General features: G+C 47.3%; 1 protein-coding gene across 2 annotated transcripts in view; it reads right to left on the bottom strand.

Annotated features, from left to right (window-relative positions):
* Nucleotides 1-19,929, bottom strand: part of LOC130275412 (putative ferric-chelate reductase 1) — a 46,470-nt gene extending 26,541 nt beyond the window's left edge. The window contains exons 1-5 of one of the 2 annotated variants that reach the window (XM_056523334.1): nucleotides 19,716-19,929; nucleotides 4,216-4,358; nucleotides 3,128-3,219; nucleotides 1,410-1,497; nucleotides 678-775 (exon numbers count right to left, since the gene is read on the bottom strand). In XM_056523334.1, the coding sequence (XP_056379309.1) occupies nucleotides 719-775; nucleotides 1,410-1,497; nucleotides 3,128-3,219; nucleotides 4,216-4,358; nucleotides 19,716-19,917 (582 nt within the window). In that variant the 5' untranslated portion in view covers nucleotides 19,918-19,929 and the 3' untranslated portion in view covers nucleotides 678-718. Of the gene's footprint in view, nucleotides 1-200; nucleotides 776-1,409; nucleotides 1,498-3,127; nucleotides 3,220-4,215; nucleotides 4,359-19,715 lie in introns of those variants that run through there. The other variant, XM_056523333.1, reaches the window with a different exon arrangement.
* Nucleotides 19,930-20,317: the final 388 nt, after the last annotated feature.

Here is a 20,317-nt window from a genome sequence, read left to right as displayed (position 1 = left end):
GGGAAAAAAACAAAAAAAAAAAACAAGGAGTTTTCTACAATGAACTCTTCCCTGTCTTTGAAATAATATTATTACAGAATATATAATAAAAATTCTACAGCCAGAAAATAAAATTATATATACACCATATATATATAATTTTATATATATATGGTGTATATATAATTACATTTTCTGATTGTAGAATTTTTATTATATATTCTATACTTTATTATGGGGGGCATCCATCAACCGCACAGATCATAGGCACGTGTGAACAGAAGATGTTCATTGACACCTAAGGGAGAATGTTATGGACATGCTAAGTGACCTGTGCAGAGGGGCGGGAAGAAAACTGTCCATCATCACCTATTGACTTCTGTAGCCAAGCCGAGTGTTGTGGACATGTTAGGTGACCTGTGCAGAGGTCAATATGCGGGGAGGGGGAGACAAGTTTTCTTGAAGTGTCAACCTATTGTTAGGTTTAGTGGCCAGAGTGAGAACTGCAAGATTGTCAGATTAAAAAAAAAAAAAAAATCTCATTTTTTTTTTATAACAATTATAAAAAAAAGTTACCAAAATTTAAAGGCAATGTGTCATCAAATTATTATTTTTTTTATGTTAAAATAAGTATATAAAAAAAAATGCATGATACAGACAATAATGCTTCTGGCTTTCAGCCTTCATGCAGAACGTACATCACTATAGTTTGTAGACGCGGGGTCTTCCAGAGGTTCATTTAAATGGTGAAAAGAACATAGGCGAGCACGGTGCTGCACAATAGAGGGCCCGGAGCCTGAAAGACAAGAAACGTAATTTAAAGCAGCAGCACGACCTTTACTTACCCCTCTAAACCAGTGTTTTCCAAGCAGTGTGTCTCCAGCTGTTGCAAAACTACAACTCCCAGCATGCCCGGACAGCCGTTGGCTGTCCGGGCATGCTGGGAGTTGTAGTTTTGCAACAGCTGGAAGCACACTGCTTGGAAAACACTGCTATAAACTTTTACATTTCCGTATGGCTACCTACATTGTGTACACTCTACGTTATATACGTGAAACGCGTCGGTTTTTATTCGAAATTTCCCCATATATGTGTGTGTGTGTTCCACGACTAAGTTGCATACCTGCAATGGAGGCGCCATTCAGGGTCTCCATCACAGAGTCTATTCATAGAACCAGACAGTCCGCAGCACAACGGACACCAGTGGTTCCCATCAGATCCCATTGGGGGAGATTGCAGAGGAAAAGTTGACCAGTTGCCCATAGCAACCAATCAGATCGCTTCTTTCATTTTTTTTTTTTTTTTTTTGGAAAAATACCTCTGAATAATGAATGAAGCCATCTCATTGGTTGCTATGGGCAACTGCAACACCTCTCCGTGTTTAGATTTAGTCCCATGCAGGTTACTTAAATTTCATATTTCACACTTACCAAGACTTGGGCTCCTGCACCAGCGAGTGGGATGATGTCACTCAAAACATTTATCCAAAATATGGGCTTCGTTTGCACCACTGCAGCCCTAAAAAGACAAAAGAAATTGCCCCTCTTTACTTATATTTACTACCTTAAATAGTTGTTGATCACTTGGGCCATAGACCTGAGACTTTGATTGGCACAACATGGCCAAGCAACGTCTTAAAGGGGGTACTCTGCCTCTAGACATCTTATCCCCGATCGCGGGGTCCCGCCACTGCCCCCCCCGCAATCTCTGCTGCGGCACCCCAGTCATCCAGTGCACGGAGCGAACCTCGCTCCATGCCGGATGACTAGCAATGCGGTGCTGGAGGCTCGTGACGTCATGGCCTACCTCTCAATGCAAGTCTATGAGAGGGTGCGTAAAAGCCGCCATGCCGCCTCCCATAGACTTGCAGTCAGCATTCTAAATGAACATCGGGTACTGCAGGGAAATCGCGGGGGTTCCCAAACAACGGGACCCCCGCGATCAGACATCTTATCCCCTATCCTTTGGATAGAGGATAAATTGTCTAGGGGCGCAGTACCCCTTTAAGGTAATGATCTCCAAACTGCAGACCTCCAGATGTTGCAAAACTACAACTCCCAGCATCCCAAAACTACAACTCCCAGGACAGCCAAATTGTTTTGAAATAATTAGGTCGGGTTCACACTACAGAATTTCCAATCGGTATTCCACTTCTGAATTTCACTCAGAAATTCCGCTATCTGAAGGTAAAATGCAGGCGAATGGGGTTTTCCGTTAACCCATTCACACTGCGGAATTTTCCGGGCAGAATTTCTGTCAGAAAATTCCTATCTAAGGCTAGGTTCAGACTACGGAATTTCTGCCTGCAATTCCTCTTTGAAATTGCAGGCGGAAATTCCGCTTGCTAAAATGTTTAGTGTGGTGAATGGGTTTCCGTTCGCAAATTCACACTTCCTAATTTGTGAAGCGGAATTTGTGAACGGAAAATCTGCTTTGAAATTTCCACCTGAAGAATGGGGTCGCTCTTTCTTCAGGTGGAAATACTCACGGAACACATTGCAGTCTATTGGAGACTGTAGTGTCCACTCGGTCCTAGCGCCGACTTATTCAGCCGGCGCTGACCGCACTCAGAATCTCCGGGCGGAAATTTTCTGCCCGGAGATTCCGTATTCTGAACCTAGCCTAAACATTCCACCAGAACATTAAAGTAGGCTCAATGTTCTGGCAGAATCCGCGCCACAGACAAATTGCTGTCTATCAGGATTTCAGTTGGCGCCGGCGTCACTTGAAATCTCCAAACTGAATTTTTTCCAGATGGAGATTCTTAGTATGAACACGGCCTTAGGGGTAAAAATAAATAAATAATAATAATCTTTTCGTATGTCCCCAGAAAACCGGGGGAGATTTATCAAAACCTGTCCAGAGGAAAAGTTGCCCAGTTGCCCATAGCAACCAATCAGATCGCTTCTTTCATTTTTAACAAGGACTCTGCAAAATGAAAGAAGCGATCTGATTGGTTGCTATGGGCAACTGGGCAACTTTTCCTTTGCACTGGTTTTGATAAATCTCCCCCACTCTGTTAACAAGCACCATATTAGCACAGCGCCACCTGTTGTCTGTTTATCACAGTCCTCCCAGCGTAAACTGCAGCTGTTGCTAAACTCCAACAAACATCCGTAATGCCAATCCAAATCCAAACACCCCTTACCTGAATTGTATGTTTGTAATGGCTTTTTTTGGTGGAAGCCAAATCACGGATACACTGGATTTCATGCTGTTAGAAGTGTGACTCACCGTATCCTGTTAACATATGAAATATGATAAAGATTGGCAGATGTTCATTATACCCTATGAATGCATTAGAAAGAGAAAGTTTATATATATATATATATATATATATATATATATATATATATGTGTGTATATATACAAACAGATAGCCGGCACTACGTAGGTGTTATTGCTGCTTAACCATCAAACGGGTAAGCGCTGCTTAATCTCGGGGTACTAGTGTCTCCGATATCAGTCATTATGGTGTTGGCTGCAGATAGCGCCATAATTCTTAACCTGACCCATGCCATACATGTACATCATGGGTCGGGAAGGGTTAACGCAGCCTGTCCACTGCCTGCTGATAGGGTGGCGGTTGGACTCGGAGTTCAAACGCTATGGGCCCGCCTGCCACCCTATCAGCAGGCAGTGGGCGGCTACCAACTCCCTTCCGACAGCAGGTTGCCACTCCTACAAAATTCTTAATCCTTCCAGTACTTACCAGCTGCTGTATGCTCCACAGGAACATGTGTAGTTCTTTTCAGTATGACCACAGTGCTCTCTGCTGACACCTCTGTCCAAGTCCGGAACTGTCCAGAGCAGGAGCAAATCCCCATAGCAAACCTCTCCTGCTCTGGACAGTTCCAGACACGGACAGAGGTGTCAGCAGAGATCACTGTGGTCAGACTGGAAAGAACTACATAACTTCCTGTGGAGCTAAGTACTGGAAGGATTAGGATTTTTAAATAGAAGTAATTTACAAATCTATATAACTTTCTGGCACCAGTTGATTTGAAAACATTTGTTTTGCACCGGAGTACCCCTTTATTTCTCTATAGGGCAGCCAAACATTGCCTGACCACAGGTCCTCTTTAAATGACTCCTGCAATGTCCAAAGGTAAATAACTAGAATTCACATATATATTAGTTATTTATTACTGTATCTTCCTAATATTATAAAACAATTAACTCTGTGTAAACAGTTTATAACAGAGAAGTGACTTGGAAAACCTTGACTGAACTTACGTTAGTACTAGTACAAGTCAGGGTCTGTGCGTCAGGGCTGGTGACAACGAATGTGCCCTGGGGGGTGATTTGACCTGGTGCCCGGGCCTGAAACATGAAGCCTTTGAAGTCAGTTGCATTAGGAAGTTCTTTTCCAAGAGTAACTGCAAAATAAGACATAAATGTTATGGTATACTGTATAATAGTGACTGCAAAATAAGATATGAAATTGTGGTGTCCCGGTACAGGACCTGGTCCTCTCCCTTGTCTAAGGTCCCCGCAGTTAGAGTCCCTTCATGTCTATAGGGCTCTCCTGCAGGACTTACCCCTAGTCGCCTTAAGTAAAGTGTGAACATATAAATTTAATGTATAGGAAATATATGTATAGGACCTTAGTGGTCACGTGATACACAGTTGTAATGTATAAAATGCTTAAGGACCTTTGGAGGTCATGTGATGTACCCAGAGTTCACTGGGTTCATACCTTACAGGTTTGCTGACCAATGAGCTTTGTCCAGCCCTCTTAATATATAAGGGGATGCAGCCACTAAATTCGCTCTCTTAGTCCGGATTATCAAGAGAAGCAGAAGCATCTCAACAGAAATCTCAATTCATCTAGGCCCAAAGCCTAAGAACCTGCAGCCACAAAACGTGAGTTACTCAAGGCTCAAGCTACTGAATCCTGTGTGACTACTATCAGCTCAAATACTCTCAAATAGTAGCACAGTGGCTAGCACCAAAAGCTCATTGCTTCCAAGTCCCAACAAACCTGTGAGGAACCTGTATTCCGGTTCACTCTTGAAAAGACTGTTATGTTCAATACCGTTGCATAAAATCTGCAAGTAAAGTTTCTTCAGTTTACTTCATAAAATCTGCTGTGGACATTCTGTTATTTCTCCCTGCCGTTTGTGGGACAGTTGGCGGTAGGAACATCACCCTGGCGTCACGACATTCAAGGGTTAATACCACCAGACCCTACATTATTACCGCAACACCCTAGACACCATTACTCTCCCGGCACCACCACTCTTTTGGCGTCTTACGAACAGGATACAGGTGTGTGCCTTAAAGAACTTTGCTACCCTGACAGAAGCCATAGTCCTCCCCCTATACAGAAATGTGCTTTTTGAACTGTCCGGAATTATCGCATGTAGCGAATACAATTGCACCCAAAAGTGTACGGGACTTTACTGTTGAGATTGTGCTTAGCTGGGGTGCAAGAAAAAGCAAGGGGGGAGGTAAAGATTGTCTTTCTGTGGCCATGTGCAAAATTTGCAGCGAAGCCATGCTCCGCTTTCCGCTACAACAAGTCCCTGAAAGGTTTAAAGATTTACCAGAGAAGCGCACGAAAAAGTCCCGCGCTGGTCCGCGACCTGTCCCTGGGCATGGCCACAAAGTACACGTTTCAATGCCGAAGTGGAACTGTAATCTTCTGCTTGTGTTTCTTGGGGGACAGGAAGTCAGGGCTGCACCGATGACATCCTTCTGGCTGGCGGCCATCTTGTGGGAGCCCCATATAAAAGAAGCCACGTGGCCAGACCTCTACAGTCTCGAGATGGCAGCGAGGTGCACAGACATGGCGGAGCCCAGTGCTACACGTGAAGAGAGTCCTAAGATGGCGCCGACTCAGAGAAAAGTTGCCACGGCCTCAGCTACCGGAGGACGACGAGTGGCCGGCTACCCCGGAAGGGGCATCACCCGGAACATCAGAGACGGCATCGCCGGTGAGACTGTCCCCTCACCACCAGACATGGAGGTCCTGGGCTGAGATCCCAACGGAAGACTCGGATGTGAGTACCTCTGCGGAAGCCGCTTTCTCTTCCTCATCTAGCCCAGAGAAAGAGGTCCCCTTATCCCAAGTCACCCTGCTAGTGCACACTCGCGCTCACCCCCTCTCCCGAAATGGGTGTTCGCCGACGAGCCTGAGCTGATTCAATACATGTGGGACCATGTTCTTCCCCAGCCAGGGAAGTCTCACCCACCGGTCCCCACAGCTCAGATAGAAAGGGCCCGCAGGAAGGCTGAAATTAACAGCATAATGGTGAAGCTGAAGGCTGAACACAGAGAGCGATATGGGCCGAAATACCTCTCATACGAAGACAGGGTGAAGCAGCAGAGGGATACTAAAAAGCTAGAATCCCTATACATCAGAATGCTGGATTACCCACGAGAGGGTGAAGCACCCTTAGAGCGCCTACGCACCACAGTGGTCAAGTTTGACAAGGCCAGAGGCTTCGGGACCCTCCTGGACTGCCGACACTGTGGGAACATTTTAGTCAACAGGAGGGCCGTGCAATGGGACTATCTGCCCAAAAGTTATCACTCCCTGGAGCGAGGGGAAATTGTTGAATACACCCCAGTGCAGAGTCTGCGGGGTGAATGGGCTGCAGCCGTCACCAGGCCCAAGAATCCGACGCAGATCCCCTTCACCTATTTTCCGTCAGAACGACTGGGAGGCAGACCCACATGGAATCCGGCCGATGAGGCTACCCAACACAGCCGATGAAGAGGAAGGATTCAGAGCACCTGTCATGCACCCCAAGTCCTATCATTCTGCCGCAGCTCTAGCAGAGAATGTACCCAGGCCTACTCCCCCTGAGGAGGTGAGGCCTAAGTAACGGGCACCAACAGATGTGCCAAGGCCTACTCCATGCCCGGAGGTGTGTCCTGACCAGCAGGCACCGACAGACGTGCTGCACCAGCACCAACGGTGGTACCAGTGGCCTCAGCGGCTGCTGTTAATTTTGTAGTGAGTTTTAACCCCTCTGTTTCACAGTCGAAGCTCACTAATGTCTCATGGGACACTGCTATTCATCCCCTGAGAGAATCCCAACCTCGTGTTCCTCGTTACATGTCCAAGAGCAGGAAGCACGCTGACCGGCGAGGTTGGGAGTCAAGAAGATACCCCGTTTAAAGTCATTGATTTCTTTTGTTTGCTTACCATTAATTCTGTGGTACCCCAGTACCTTTGCTTCTTTACAGACTGTTCTGTTTCGGATTTAACCTGTTCAAGAAGAAGTGCCTGGCAGGACTATGCCAAGAAGTTGGCTTGTTCAGCAATGTAACCACTTTCTTAAGCTTCTGCCGGGCCCCAGGCCAAGAGACTCCTTGCCTGAGGAGATCCTTGTAAGTTTATGCCCGGCTCCCGTACAGCCGTGATGTTTTTGGACTCATAACGTAGGTGGACTGCTGATCCTTACGTGTCTGTTTGTTGTAAATATCCTCACAGTAATATATTTTTGTGCACTAAATGTTGCACATTTGCAGCAGGTAAATGTACCTGAATGCATCAAATGTTGTGCTGCTATCAAGTAGCCCTTGTGTTCTAATAAATAAAATGTCTATTGATACAGAATGTCAAACAAAATGTCCATAGTTATTGTACAGAAATATCCATTAACTGTACACAAAGTATCTATTTTTTTAGGTGTTATAGTGTTTACTTAAAGGTGCCCTCCCAGCTCCTCTGGAAGTAACAAATAGTGTCACCCTTCACTAATGCCTACAAAGAAATATTCCCATCAGATATCAAGACTGTCACCGTCATTATACATACTTCTAGTCGTGTATTAGTCTATTTGTCAGTCAAGAAAAAAAATGTCAAATGTTATTTGTTATTAAATTTCATGCATAGTCAATAGGTGCATAATAAAGTAAAGTAAAATGGAGATACTAAAAGGATATAGATAAGTTCATATCTATCCTGTTCGTGATCCAATCCCAAACAATCCTGGATGTACCGTATTTATCGGGGTGTACCACGCACCGGCCTATAACACGCTCCCTCATTTTACCAAGGATATTTGGGTAAAAAAAGTTTTTTACCCAAATATCCATGGTAAAATGAGGGTGCGTGTGTGCGCGTGTATACCCCGATACACCCCCAGGAAAGGCAGGGGGAGAGAGGCCATCGCTGCCCGCTTCTCTGCCCCTGCCTTTCCTGGGGTCTAGAGCCCTGCTGCCGCCGCTTCTCTCCCGCTGGCTATCTGCGCCGCTGTCCATTCTCTCCCCCTGACTATCGGTGCCGGCGCCCCATTGCTGGCGCCGATAGCCAGGGGGAGAGAAGCAGCGCCGGCAATGGGGCAGTGGCGCCAACAGCCAAGGGGAGAGAAGGGGCAGCGGCACCCATTGCCGGCGCCGCTGCCCCGTTGCTTCCCCCAATCCCCAGTTGCATAATTACCTGTTGCCGGGGTCGGGTCTGCGCTGCTTCAGGCCTCCGTTGTGCGTCCCCTGCGTCGTTGCTATGCACTGCACGGCGTGGCGCACTGACGTCATGCGCCGCGCTGTGCAGCGCATAGCAACGACGCAGGGGACGCACACCGGAGGCCTGAAGCCCCGCGGACCCGACCCCGGCAACAGGGGATGGGGGGAGACAACGGGGCAGCGGCACCGGCAATGGATGCCGCTGCCCCTTCTCTCCCCCTGTCTGTCTGCGCCGGCACCGATAGTCAGGGGGAGAGAACGGGCAGCGGCGCCGATAGCCAGGGGGAGAAAAGGGCCGGCAGCAGGGCTCTAGACCCCAGGGCAGGCAGGGGCAGAGAAGCCGGCAGTGCTGGCTGTCTCTGCACCTGCAAAGCCGCTGCAGTTCATTGATTTAAAGCGCCCGCTTTATATCGTTGAACTGAAGCGGCTTATTGGCGTATAACACGCACATAGACTTTAGGCTAAAAATGTTAGCCTAAAAAGTGCGTGTTATACGCCGATAAATACGGTATATCAATTTTACAGCTTGTATGGACATTTCACTATGCACAAAGATTCTATACCATTACTCAACTACAGCCTGAATATGGACATTTGCATTAATGCTCAGGACTGCATCCGGCCCTATGGCCATTCCGTTCCTCTATCCTAGGGGACGTACGTCGAGGACGACTTATGTCAAGTAAGGGGGTTTGTGGTGTCCCGGTGCAGGACATGGTCCTGTCCCTTGTCAAAGGTCCCACGCAACTAGAGTCCCTCCATGTCTATAGGGCTCTCCTGCAGGATTTACCCCTAGACGTCTTAAGTAAAGTGAGTGCATGTTAATTTAATGTATAGGAAATATATGTATAGGACCTTAGTGGTCACGTGATACACAGTTGTAATGTTTAAAATGCTTACGGACCTTTGGAGGTCATGTGATGTACCCAGAGTTCACTGGGTTCATAACTTACAGGTTTGCTGACCAATGAGCTTTGTCCAGCCCTCTTAATATATAAGGGCCTGCAGCCACTAAATTCACTCTATTAGTTCCGGATTATTAAGAGAAGCACAAGCATCTCAACAGAAATCTCAATTCATCTAGGCCCAAAGCCTAAGAACCTGCAGCCACAAAACGTGAGTTACTCAAGGCTCAAGCTACTGAATCCTGTGTGACTACTATCAGCTCAAATACTCTAAAATTGTAGCACAGTGGCTAGCACCAAAAGCTCATTGCTTCCAAGTCCCAGCAAACCTGTGAGGAACCTGTATCCCGGTTCACTCTTGAAAAGGCTGTTATGTTCAATACCGTTGCATAAAATCTGCAAGTAAAGTTTCTTCAGTTTACTTCATAAAATCTGCTGTGGATATTCTGTTATTTCTCCCTGCAGTTTGTGGGACGGTTGGCGGTAGGAACATTACTATTGAGGAAACCTTACCCTGGCATCACGACATTCAAGGGATAAAACCACCAGACCCTACACTATTACTGCAACACCCTAGACACCGTTACTCTCCCGGCACCACAAAATGTTACGGTATACTGTATAAGAGTGACTGCAAAATAAGACATAAATGTTATGGTATACTGTATAAGAGTGACCAGAGACATTCAGTAATATCTGCTAGGGACGAGGGTGGCAGGTCTGAAGTGATTTTGTTTACATCTAGATATACACATAAAAGTGTTGCCATCTTACAGATGAAGCTGGTAGATGTGATACTACTGTAAATACTACAAAGAACCAACACCCTTCTTGTATGATCTCATGGGTCTGTTGGCATACACGCAGCCTCTGGTATAGTACAGAAATGTCTGATGATATAACTGATACCAATGTTGTGATGCCAGCACTGGATAGAGACTGTGTAATGGACAATGGACCTGCTGTGACACCTAAAAGGATTGAATTTGGGCCACTCCTAAGAGTGTTGTCTAAATAGTGCCCACCTATTCACCCTTTAACCCTCCCTGGATTGGAGATCTGGACTTGTGGCAGGGAGACTAACAAACCGAGACATGTAGCGTTGGTCCCGGTGTAGCTTGTGGCTAGCCAAGAAAATCAGTGGAGTCAGGTGAAGACAAGTCCAGGTACTGACCAAGGTCCTGGGCAGGCAGTGTAGTAGTGAGATCAGAGAGAGGCAAACAAGTTAGGACGGGCAGCATTGGTTTGTAGTTGACCTGCCTGGTCATACACTGGAGAGATGCAAGCAAAGAAAGAATATGGTACAACATGATACAGGAACTCATAGACAAACACCTTTACCCAGAACATTAGGAGCCGAAATTAGTTAGTGAAGGAGGAATAGGTGTAGTTGCAAAATATAGGTAGTACATAATGGCAGCTGGCCGTTGACTGGTACTACTGACAGGACCAGATACTGCAGCAGAAGAAGGGAGGGCATGGGAGGAGGTGACCTGGGTCAGACAGCAGTGATGAAAGGTAAGCTGGTGCCAGTGTCTACTGGGAGACGTCATACCGAACAGGGACAAGTCACCGGTATTACAGAATATCTTGAATTGCACCTGAGAAGTTGACCGTCTGGGTTGCTATGGATTTGGTATTGGGTATTGAGTCTTAGCCAATAGGAAACAAAAGAATCCTGCACTCACCGCAGAAACAAATGTCTCACGGCTCCTCCTCAGATCCCCCAGTAGATGGGAAGGTAGGTCTGGTGTGGGGTGCTCAGAGACGACTGCCTTGCAGTCGCCTCTGAGCGCCCCACATCTGACCTACCTTCCTGTCCACCAGGGGATCCAAGAAAGAGCCATAAGACATTTGTTTCTGCGGTGAGTGCAGGATTCTTTTGTTTCCTATTGTTATAATACGGCAAAGGAGAAGCAAGAGGCAATGCCTACAGTACTGTATGAATTTGTGGTGTCCCGGTACTGTATTGCATACCGTACCTAGTGTAGATCCCCAAAGTAGGGTTCCTCAGGTGGGACAGTCCCTAGTCGCCTCTCCTCAAGTCTTATTCTCTAATGATGATATATGTATATATATTTAATATTTATATAGATTTTATGATCATGTATAGTGCTTACCTTGTTTGGCGTCACAGGATCTTCGGTCATGTGACCATGCTAATAACCTCTATGGTATGTTGGAGGACCTTTGGAGGTCCTTGGTTCATGTGTTACCCACAAGTCTTTTGTAATGGTTGTTGACATCAGTATGGACCAATTAGCGCTAGTCCAGCCCCTGCCCATATAAGGGAGCTGCGTCCAATTATCGCTCTCTTGGGTTACTGCTCTCGTGGATGCCGGACTAACAGGATGGTTCTGCGCAACTTTCAAAGACACGCTGGGCCTGAAAACCTACCGGCCTTAGCTAAACCAAAACCGTGAGTTCTAGATCCCCGCTAATGCTAGCTGTTACGCCGAGCGCTCCGGGTCCCTGCTCCTCCCCGGAGCGCTCGCGGCGTTCCTCTCTCTGCAGCGCCCCGGTCAGACCCGCTGACCGGGAGCGCTGCACTGACACTGCCGGCGGGAATGCGATTCGCATAGCGAGACGCGCCCGCTCGCGAATCGCATCCCAAGTTACTCCCCTGTCCCGGTCCCTGCCTGTCACGTCCTGGCGCGCGCGGCTCCTTAGGGCGCGCGCGCCAGCTCTCTAAGATTTAATGGGCCAGTGCACCAATGATTGGTGCCTGGCCCAATCAGTCTAATTAGCTTCCACCTGCTCCACGTCCTTATAACCTCACTTCCCCTTCCCTTCCTTGCCGGATCTTGTTGCCCTTGTGCCTAGAGAAAGCGTTTTCAGTGTTTGCCTTACCAGTGTTCCTGACCTCTTGCTATCTCCATTGACTACGTACCTTGCCGCCTGCCTCGACCTTCTGCTACGTCTGACCTCGCCCCTGTCTAGTCCTTCTGTCCCACGCCTTCTCAGCAGTCAGCGAGGTTGAGCCGTTGCTGGTGGAGACGACCTGGTTGCTACCGCTGCAGCAAGACCATCCCGCTTTGCGGCGGGCTGTGGTGAATACCAGTAGCAACTTAGAACCGGTCCACTGACACGGTCCACGCCAATCCCTCGCTGACACAGAGGATCCACATCCAGCCTGCCGAATCCTAACAGTAGATCCGGCCATGGATCCCACTGAGGTCCCACTGCCAGTTGTCGCTGACCTATCCACGGTGGTCGCCCAGCAGTCTCAACAGATAGAGCAACTAGGACAACAGTTCGCCCAACAAGGACAGCAGCTGTCGCAGTTGACCGCCATGCTACAGCAACTTCTGCCACAGCTACAGCAGCAACCATCTCCTCCGCCAGCTCCTGCACCTCCTCCGCAGCGAGTGCCCGCTCCTGGCCTCCGCTTGTCCCTGCCGGACAAATTTGATGGGGACTCTAGACTCTGCCGTGGTTTCCTGTCACAATGTTCCCTAAATTTGGAGATGTTGTCGGACCAATTTCCTACAGAACGGTCGAAGGTGGCTTTCGTGGTTAGTCTCCTGTCTGGGAAGGCCCTGTCATGGGCCACACCGCTCTGGGACCGCAATTATCCTGTCACTGCCACTGTACAGTCCTTCTTCGCTGAGGTTCGTAGTGTCTTCGAGGAAGGCAGGCGGGGAAAGCAAAAACATATAACTTTAAAAAGGCAAATTTCCCTGGGCTGAGAGCTGCACTACAGGACATAGACTGGGGGAGGTGTTGTCAAATACTGATACAGAAGGTAAATGGGACATCTTTAAATTTACTCTAAATAACTATACAGCTAAATATATACCAAAGGGGAACAAATATAAACGATTAAAACTAAATCCTACATGGCTGACAAATGATGTTAAAAGAGCAATAAACAGCAAAAAAATAGCCTTCAAAAAATACAAATCTGATGGGTCAGCGATAACATTTAAACAGTACAAAGAGCTCAATAAAATCTGTAAAAATTTAATAAAAACAGCAAAAATTCTAAACGAGAGACAGGTGGCCAAAGAAAGCAAAACTAATCCTAAATATTTTTTTAGATATATAAATGCAAAAAAAAAGGACAGAGCATGTAGGACCCCTTAATAATGATAAAGGGGAGGTTGTCATGGGCGATCAAGAGAAAGCGGAGCTACTGAATGGGTTCTTTAGTTCTGTATACACTATGGAAAAAGTAGCTGACATTGGCCGTGTCAGTGCTGGTAACACATCATGTACAGGTCAGTGCTGGTAACACATCATGTAATGTACTGAACTGGCTTAATGTAGAGATGGTACAAGGTAAGTTAAGTGATATAAATGTAAGCAAATCTCCAGGGCCAGATGGACTACACCCAAGAGTTCTTAGAGAGGTAAGTTCAGTAATATCTGTACCCTTGTTCATGATATTTAGAGATTCTCTGGTGTCTGGTATTGTGCCAAGGGACTGGCGCAAGGCGAATGTGGTGCCAATCTTCAAGAAGGGCTCTCGGTCTTCGCCAGGCAATTATAGACCGGTAAGTCTAACGTGCATTGTGGGTAAATTGTTTGAAGGACTTATAAGGGATTACATACAGGAATACATAGGGGATAATTGTATTATAAGTGATAGCCAGCATGGGTTTACTAAGGATAGAAGTTGTCAAACCAATCTAATTTGCTTTTATGAAGAGGTGAGTAGAAGCCTTGACAGAGGAATGGTTGTGGATATAGTGTTTCTGGATTTTGCTAAAGCGTTTGATACTGTCCCTCACAGACGTCTGACAGGTAAGTTAAGGTCTTTGGGTTTGGAAATTTTAGTTTGTAACTGGATTGAACACTGGCTCATGGATCGTACCCAGAGAGTGGTGGTCAATGATTCGTACTCTGATTGGTCCCCGGTTATTAGTGGTGTACCCCAAGGTTCAGTACTGGGCCCGCTGTTGTTTAATTTATTTATCAATGATATAGAGGATGGTATTAACAGCTCTGTTTCTATCTTTGCAGATGACACCAAGCTTTGTAGCACGGTACAGTCTATAGAGGATGTGCATAAGTTACAAGATGACTTGGATAGACAAAGTGTCTGGGCATCCACTTGGCAAATGAGGTTCAATGTGGATAAATGTAAAGTTATGCATCTGGGTACTAATAACCTGCATGCATCGTATGTCTTAGGGGGGATTAAACTGGCAGAGTCACTGGTAGAGAAGGATCTGGGTGTACTTGTAGATCACAGACTACAGAATAGCACAATGTCAGGCTGCTGCTTCCAAAGCCGGCAGGATATTGTCATGTATAAAAAGAGGCATGGACTCAAGGGACAGGGACATAATACTCCCCCTTTATAAAGCATTGGTACGGCCTCACCTGGAATATGCTGTTCAGTTTTGGGCACCTGTCCATAAAAGGGACACTGCGGAGTTGGAAAGGGTGCAGAGACGCGCGACTAAACTAATATGGGGCATGGAACATCTTAGCTATGAGGAGCAATTAAAGGAGTTACAATTGTTTAGTCTTGAGAAGAGACGTTTAAGGGGGGATATGATAAACGTATACAAGTATATTAATGGCCCTTACAAAAAATATGGAGAAAAACTGTTCCAGGTTAAACCCCCCCAAAGGACGAGGGGGCACTCCCTCCGTCTGGAGAAGAAAAAGTTTAGTCTCAAGGGGCGACACACCTTCTTTACCATGAGAACTGTGAATTTATGGAACGGTCTACCTCAGGAACTGGTCACAGCAGGAACAATTAACAGCTTTAAAACAGGATTAGATACATTCCTGGAACAAAATAACATTAATGCTTATGAAGAAATATAAAATCCCATCCCTTCCCCAATATCGCGCCACACCCCTACCCCTTAATTCCCTGGTTGAACTTGATGGACATATGTCTTTTTTCGACCGTACTAACTATGTAACTATGTAACTATGTAACCAGCCCGAGCTTCTTCTGCCGAAACTGCCCTGCTGAACCTGGTCCAGGGTAATTCTTCAGTAGGCGAGTACACCATCCAATTTCGTACCCTCGCCTCTGAATTATCTTGGAACAACGATGCCCTCTGCGCGACCTTTAAAAAAGGCCTATCCAGTAACATCAAGGATGTGCTGGCCGCACGAGAAATTCCTGCCAACCTGCATGAACTTATCCATTTGGCCACCCGCATTGACATGCGTTTTTCTGAAAGACACCAGGAGCTCCGCCAGGAAAAAGACCTTGATCTCTGGGCACCTCTCTCCTCTCACAGTATCCTTTGCAATCTACCCCTGTGCCTCCCGCCGAGGAGGCTATGCAAGTGGATCGGTCTCGCCTGACCCATGAAGAGAGGACTCGCCGCAGAGATAAAACTTTATGTCTGTACTGCGCTAGAACCGAACATTTCTTGGTGGATTGCCCTATTCGTCCTCCACGTCTGGGAAACGCATGCACGCACCCAGCTCACGTGGGAGTGGCGTCTCTTGGTATGAAGTCTGCTTCTCCACGTCTCACTGTGCCCGTGCGGATTTCTCCTTCTGCCAACTCCTCCTTCTCAGCTGTGGCCTTCTTGGACTCTGGTTCTGCGGGAAATTTCATTTTGGCCTCTTTTGTTAATAAGTTCAACATCCCTGTGACCCGTCTCGTCAAGCCGCTCTATATTTCCTCGGTCAACGGAGTAAAATTGGACTGCACTGTGCGTTACCGCACAGAACCCCTGCTCATGAGCATTGGACTGCATCACGAAAAAATTGAATTATTTGTTTTGCCCAACTGCACCTCACAAGTCCTCCTCGGTCTGCCATGGCTCCAACGCCATTCTCCTACCCTTGACTGGACCACCGGGGAGATCAAGAGCTGGGGTGCTTCTTGCCACAAAAAATGCCTCACATCTGCTCCCAGTCCCGTTAGTCAAACCTCAGTGTCTCCTCCTATACCTGGTCTCCCCAAGGCCTATCTGGACTATGCCGAGGTTTTTTGCAATAAACGAGCAGAGATTTTGCCTCCTCATAGCCCCCGTCCTGGTAACACAGCTTCACCCTCTGCCCCCCCCTCCCCATTCCCACTTCTTCAGGACTGCCTGCCATTGATGAGTTTACCCAGGACTTCCAGAAGGAAACTCTGTCTTCCAGAAGGAAACTCTAGAATCGCTCCCAATGTCCTCGTCCCATGTGAAGCGACAAGCGGACAAAAAGAGGGGGAGACCTAACGGGGGGGTACTGTTACGCCGAGCGCTCCGGGTCCCTGCTCCTCCCCGGAGCGCTCGCGGCGTTCCTCTCTCTGCAGCGCCCCGGTCAGACCCGCTGGCCGGGAGCGCTGCACTGACACTGCAGGCGGGGATGCGATTCGCATAGCGGGACGCGCCCTCTCGCGAATCGCATCCCAAGTTACTCACCTGTTCCGGTCCCCGACTGTCACGTCCTGCCGCGCGCGGCTCCGCTCCTTAGGGCACGCGCGCGCCAGCTCTCTAAGATTTAATGGGCCAGTGCACCAATGATTGGTGCCTGGCCCAATCAGTCTAATTAGCTTCCACCTGCTCCACGTCCTTATAACCTCACTTCCCCTTCCCTTCCTTGCCGGATCTTGTTGCCCTTGTGCCTAGGGAAAGCGTTTTCAGTGTTTGCCTTACCAGTGTTCCAGACCTCTTGCTATCTCCATTGACTATGTACCTTGCCGCCTGCCCTGACCTTCTGCTACGTCTGACCTCGCCCCTGTCTAGTCCTTCTGTCCCACGCCTTCTCAGCAGTCAGCGAGGTTGAGCCGTTGCCAGTGGATATGACCTGGTTGCTACCACCGCAGCAAGACCATCCCGCTTTGCGGCGGGCTCTGGTGAATACCAGTAGCAACCTAGAACCGGTCCACCGACATGGTCCACGCCAATCCCTCGCTGACACAGAGGATCCACATCCAGCCTGCCGAATCCTAACACTAGCGTGACTACTGGACCGCAACTAAATCTCTAAATCCAGTGGAACAGCGCACAATACTAAAAGACTCTAAATGCTAAAGTCCCAACCTTTGTCAATCTCCAAGGAAAGACGTTGTTATTCTTAGAGACTGTTCTGTTATTGAAGCTTGCAGAAATTCTTCAGTAAAAGTTAATACTGTGTCAGAAAACTCTCCGGTTGTGGACAATCTATTATTATATACCTCCCTATCGCTCTTGGGAAGGGTGGCGGTAGGACAAGCATTACTGAGGAGCCCTCACCCTGGCGTCACGAATAGCAAGGTTAACAAGCACCCTTTAATAACCACACAGCTACACTCTCCATACCCTACATCCCCCAGGCTATCACACATTGCTGCTTCATCATCTAAAGTTCCTTACTTATAACCCCTTGAATGAGGTGAGGACTTTTTAACTGGGAATCCACAGGTCACTATTCCTAAAGTAGTCTCCATTAGCAATGGTTGACATGAGGATAGGCAGAGAACACGATTCAATTTATGAAAGGCAGAAGCTGGGAATCATAGTCGGACAGGCTGAGGTCGGGGTTGTCAAAGTTCTCTAGCATGGAATTTGAGCACAAGAGAAGGGGAAGTATCAGACAGAAAGGTGGAGTAAGGAAACCAATATGGTCAATGCCAAAAGATGGCATGGCATGGAGAGGACCTTCAGTTGGATGCCAAACAGAGAAAGTGGGCACAGATGAGCAGTGGCCTGTGATAGAGAACCAATACATGCAACATTTTTGTCTGGTTGTGACCAATGAAGAGGTGAACAATGTGCACAAGTTCTCAAACTGTTGTGTCCATGTGGTGTCCCAGTACCGGAGTGCATCCTGTCAGGTAAACATTGCTTTAGGTGCCTGTGCTAAGCCCTGCTGCTCAGGGGATGCTGTGGTATTCATTGTAATATTTGTTCTGTTAATTTATATTATGTTTCACTGTATATTTTAGAATGTTCTGGATATCTGTAAGGAGGAATGATTCAGAGTAACCATGTGACCCTGATTGCCCAATAGGAATCTCCAAATTGTCCTGTATCTAGTGTAGGGGGGGGGGGGGGGGATTTTCAGTCTAGTTGGAGTTAGTGTCTAAGTTCAATCAGTACTCACTCTAAATGGGTGTTTTAGCTGTGTGCATAGCTCTGTGAGCTGCAGTGTGGAAGTCAGCAGAAGGTTGAGGTGATTATAAGGGAAGCCCTAGTCAGCGTGGGATATATCCAAGTCTCAAGTCTGTTATATCTAATTGCAAGTCAATTCAAGTGACCCCATAAGTCCCCATAAGGCCACAGGGTTCCCCCGGGTTACAATGCATCCCTTCTACTTTGCTCTGTAGTTATCCATAACCCGGCGTCTGTGTGTTTATTGCCCCCCGCCTGGCCCAGGAGAAGCTGTCTCCACCTTGGACCATGTAGGTTAATGGTGCCCTGGCATCACAATTTGACAAGTATATCTTGCACCCTAGTGTCACCACATCCAGATAAGGAAAAAGAGAACTGTCCAGACACAAACGATTCCAACTTAATGATTGAGAAACATTAACGTCTCACTTCTCTGTTGAGCTTTCACATTTCTCGGTCGGTTGAATTAACACAGATGCTGAGGCAATATCTGGCAGGGCAAAAAGTGGAATGAAGTTTGTCAGCTCCAGACAATCAGTTCTAGGGGGGGGGGGGGGGTTGTAAGTCATTCGATCTGACATATTTTGGACTTGCTGTCATGTGTATTGTTCCAGTAGGGGATGTGGCTCTGTACTGTACTTCTGCCCTGTCAGGCAGAGTTAGGCAGAGCCCCTGTGTGTCTGGGGGCTCCCCTGCGGCAAATCCCATAATTTCTACAGGTTATGTGCAGTTATGTATTATAAATGTAATATACTTTTAAATCTTTGTACCACGTATTGTTACCCAGAGACCCCAGTGACCAGGTGACCTCCCAAGTGACCTATGGGCTCCTTGCACAGCCCCCTATATAACAAGGGGAGGAGCTGCAATCTCTCTCTTCTCTTACACCTCGTGTGTTGCTGAGGTCAAGTCCAGTCAAGTGTTCTAGTGCCTGTGTCCAGCCATTGGAAAACTCAAGCCTAAATTACTGCTGCCACTAGTCAGTCCTGAATAAGTCAAGTCATCTCAATTGTCTATTACCATCTCAAGTCTAGTCAAGTCATCTATAGTCAGCGTGGCCTGCATTATAGTCTGTCAAGTCACTGGCAGTTCCAGCAAGCCTGTGAGGTCCTCCTGTGTCACTGGCCACTTCTCTGGCATATTGGCTGAACTGTTTAGACTGTACCATCTGTCTTACCTCAGTAAAGTTACCGTTACCCTTAACCTGGCCTTGGACTCTTTATTGCCCCTGCCTAACCTAGGATTACCGGTACTACTTATGGGTGGTTATAAGGCCAAACCACGCCCTGGCATTACGACAAGAAGGGGTAAATACCATCTAACCCTGGGGCCATAATATCTGCCCCGCATCTACCTCACACCACACATGTATCATAGATCTTTGTAATTCCTTAATGTATTGATCACTTACCTATAAATCCTAATATTCCTGTGTAGTTGACACTAGAGAAGCTCAGGCTATACGGAGAAGGAGATATTTGAGCATCAACACCATCATGCGACGGCATCATTGTTCTGCATGCAATCTCCACTTTTCCATTTGGAAACCCATTGGAATGCATGGGAAGAAAAATGAGCGACAGTAAAGTAAATTGTCTCACAGGAAGATCCATTTTAGCGATACTGTGGAGGGCAAAAATACAAAGTTTAGTACTTCAGATATAACAGTCAGGTGCTTCAGTATGTCAATTCTATGAAATTAGACTTTATAAGAAGTTCCCACCATGTTACATGTAGTCGTCACCTTCCTGGACCTCTGTGATACTAATGGAAAGAGCCACGTGGAGTGGCCGGTCACATGCAACCAAAGCCATACTCACATGCAGTGGGTGACCAAGATGCATGGCTGCGAACAACCATGCATGTGGCTGCCTGCTCCTAGTGTGTTATGACTGCAGGCTTGGTGGGCTTGTTGCTCTCTCCCCCTGTATGGCAAAGGAGAAGCGAAACCAACAGCAGAACCGAAGCGGCACCACAACGCTCACTCCAGCAAGACTCGGCAGGTGAGACTCG

This window comes from Hyla sarda, chromosome 6 (genome assembly GCF_029499605.1).
Source record: "Hyla sarda isolate aHylSar1 chromosome 6, aHylSar1.hap1, whole genome shotgun sequence".
In the NCBI taxonomy this organism is placed as follows: Eukaryota; Metazoa; Chordata; class Amphibia; order Anura; family Hylidae; genus Hyla; species Hyla sarda.
Note: the sequence above shows the minus strand (reverse complement) of the source record. Positions and strands in the feature narration are given on the sequence as shown.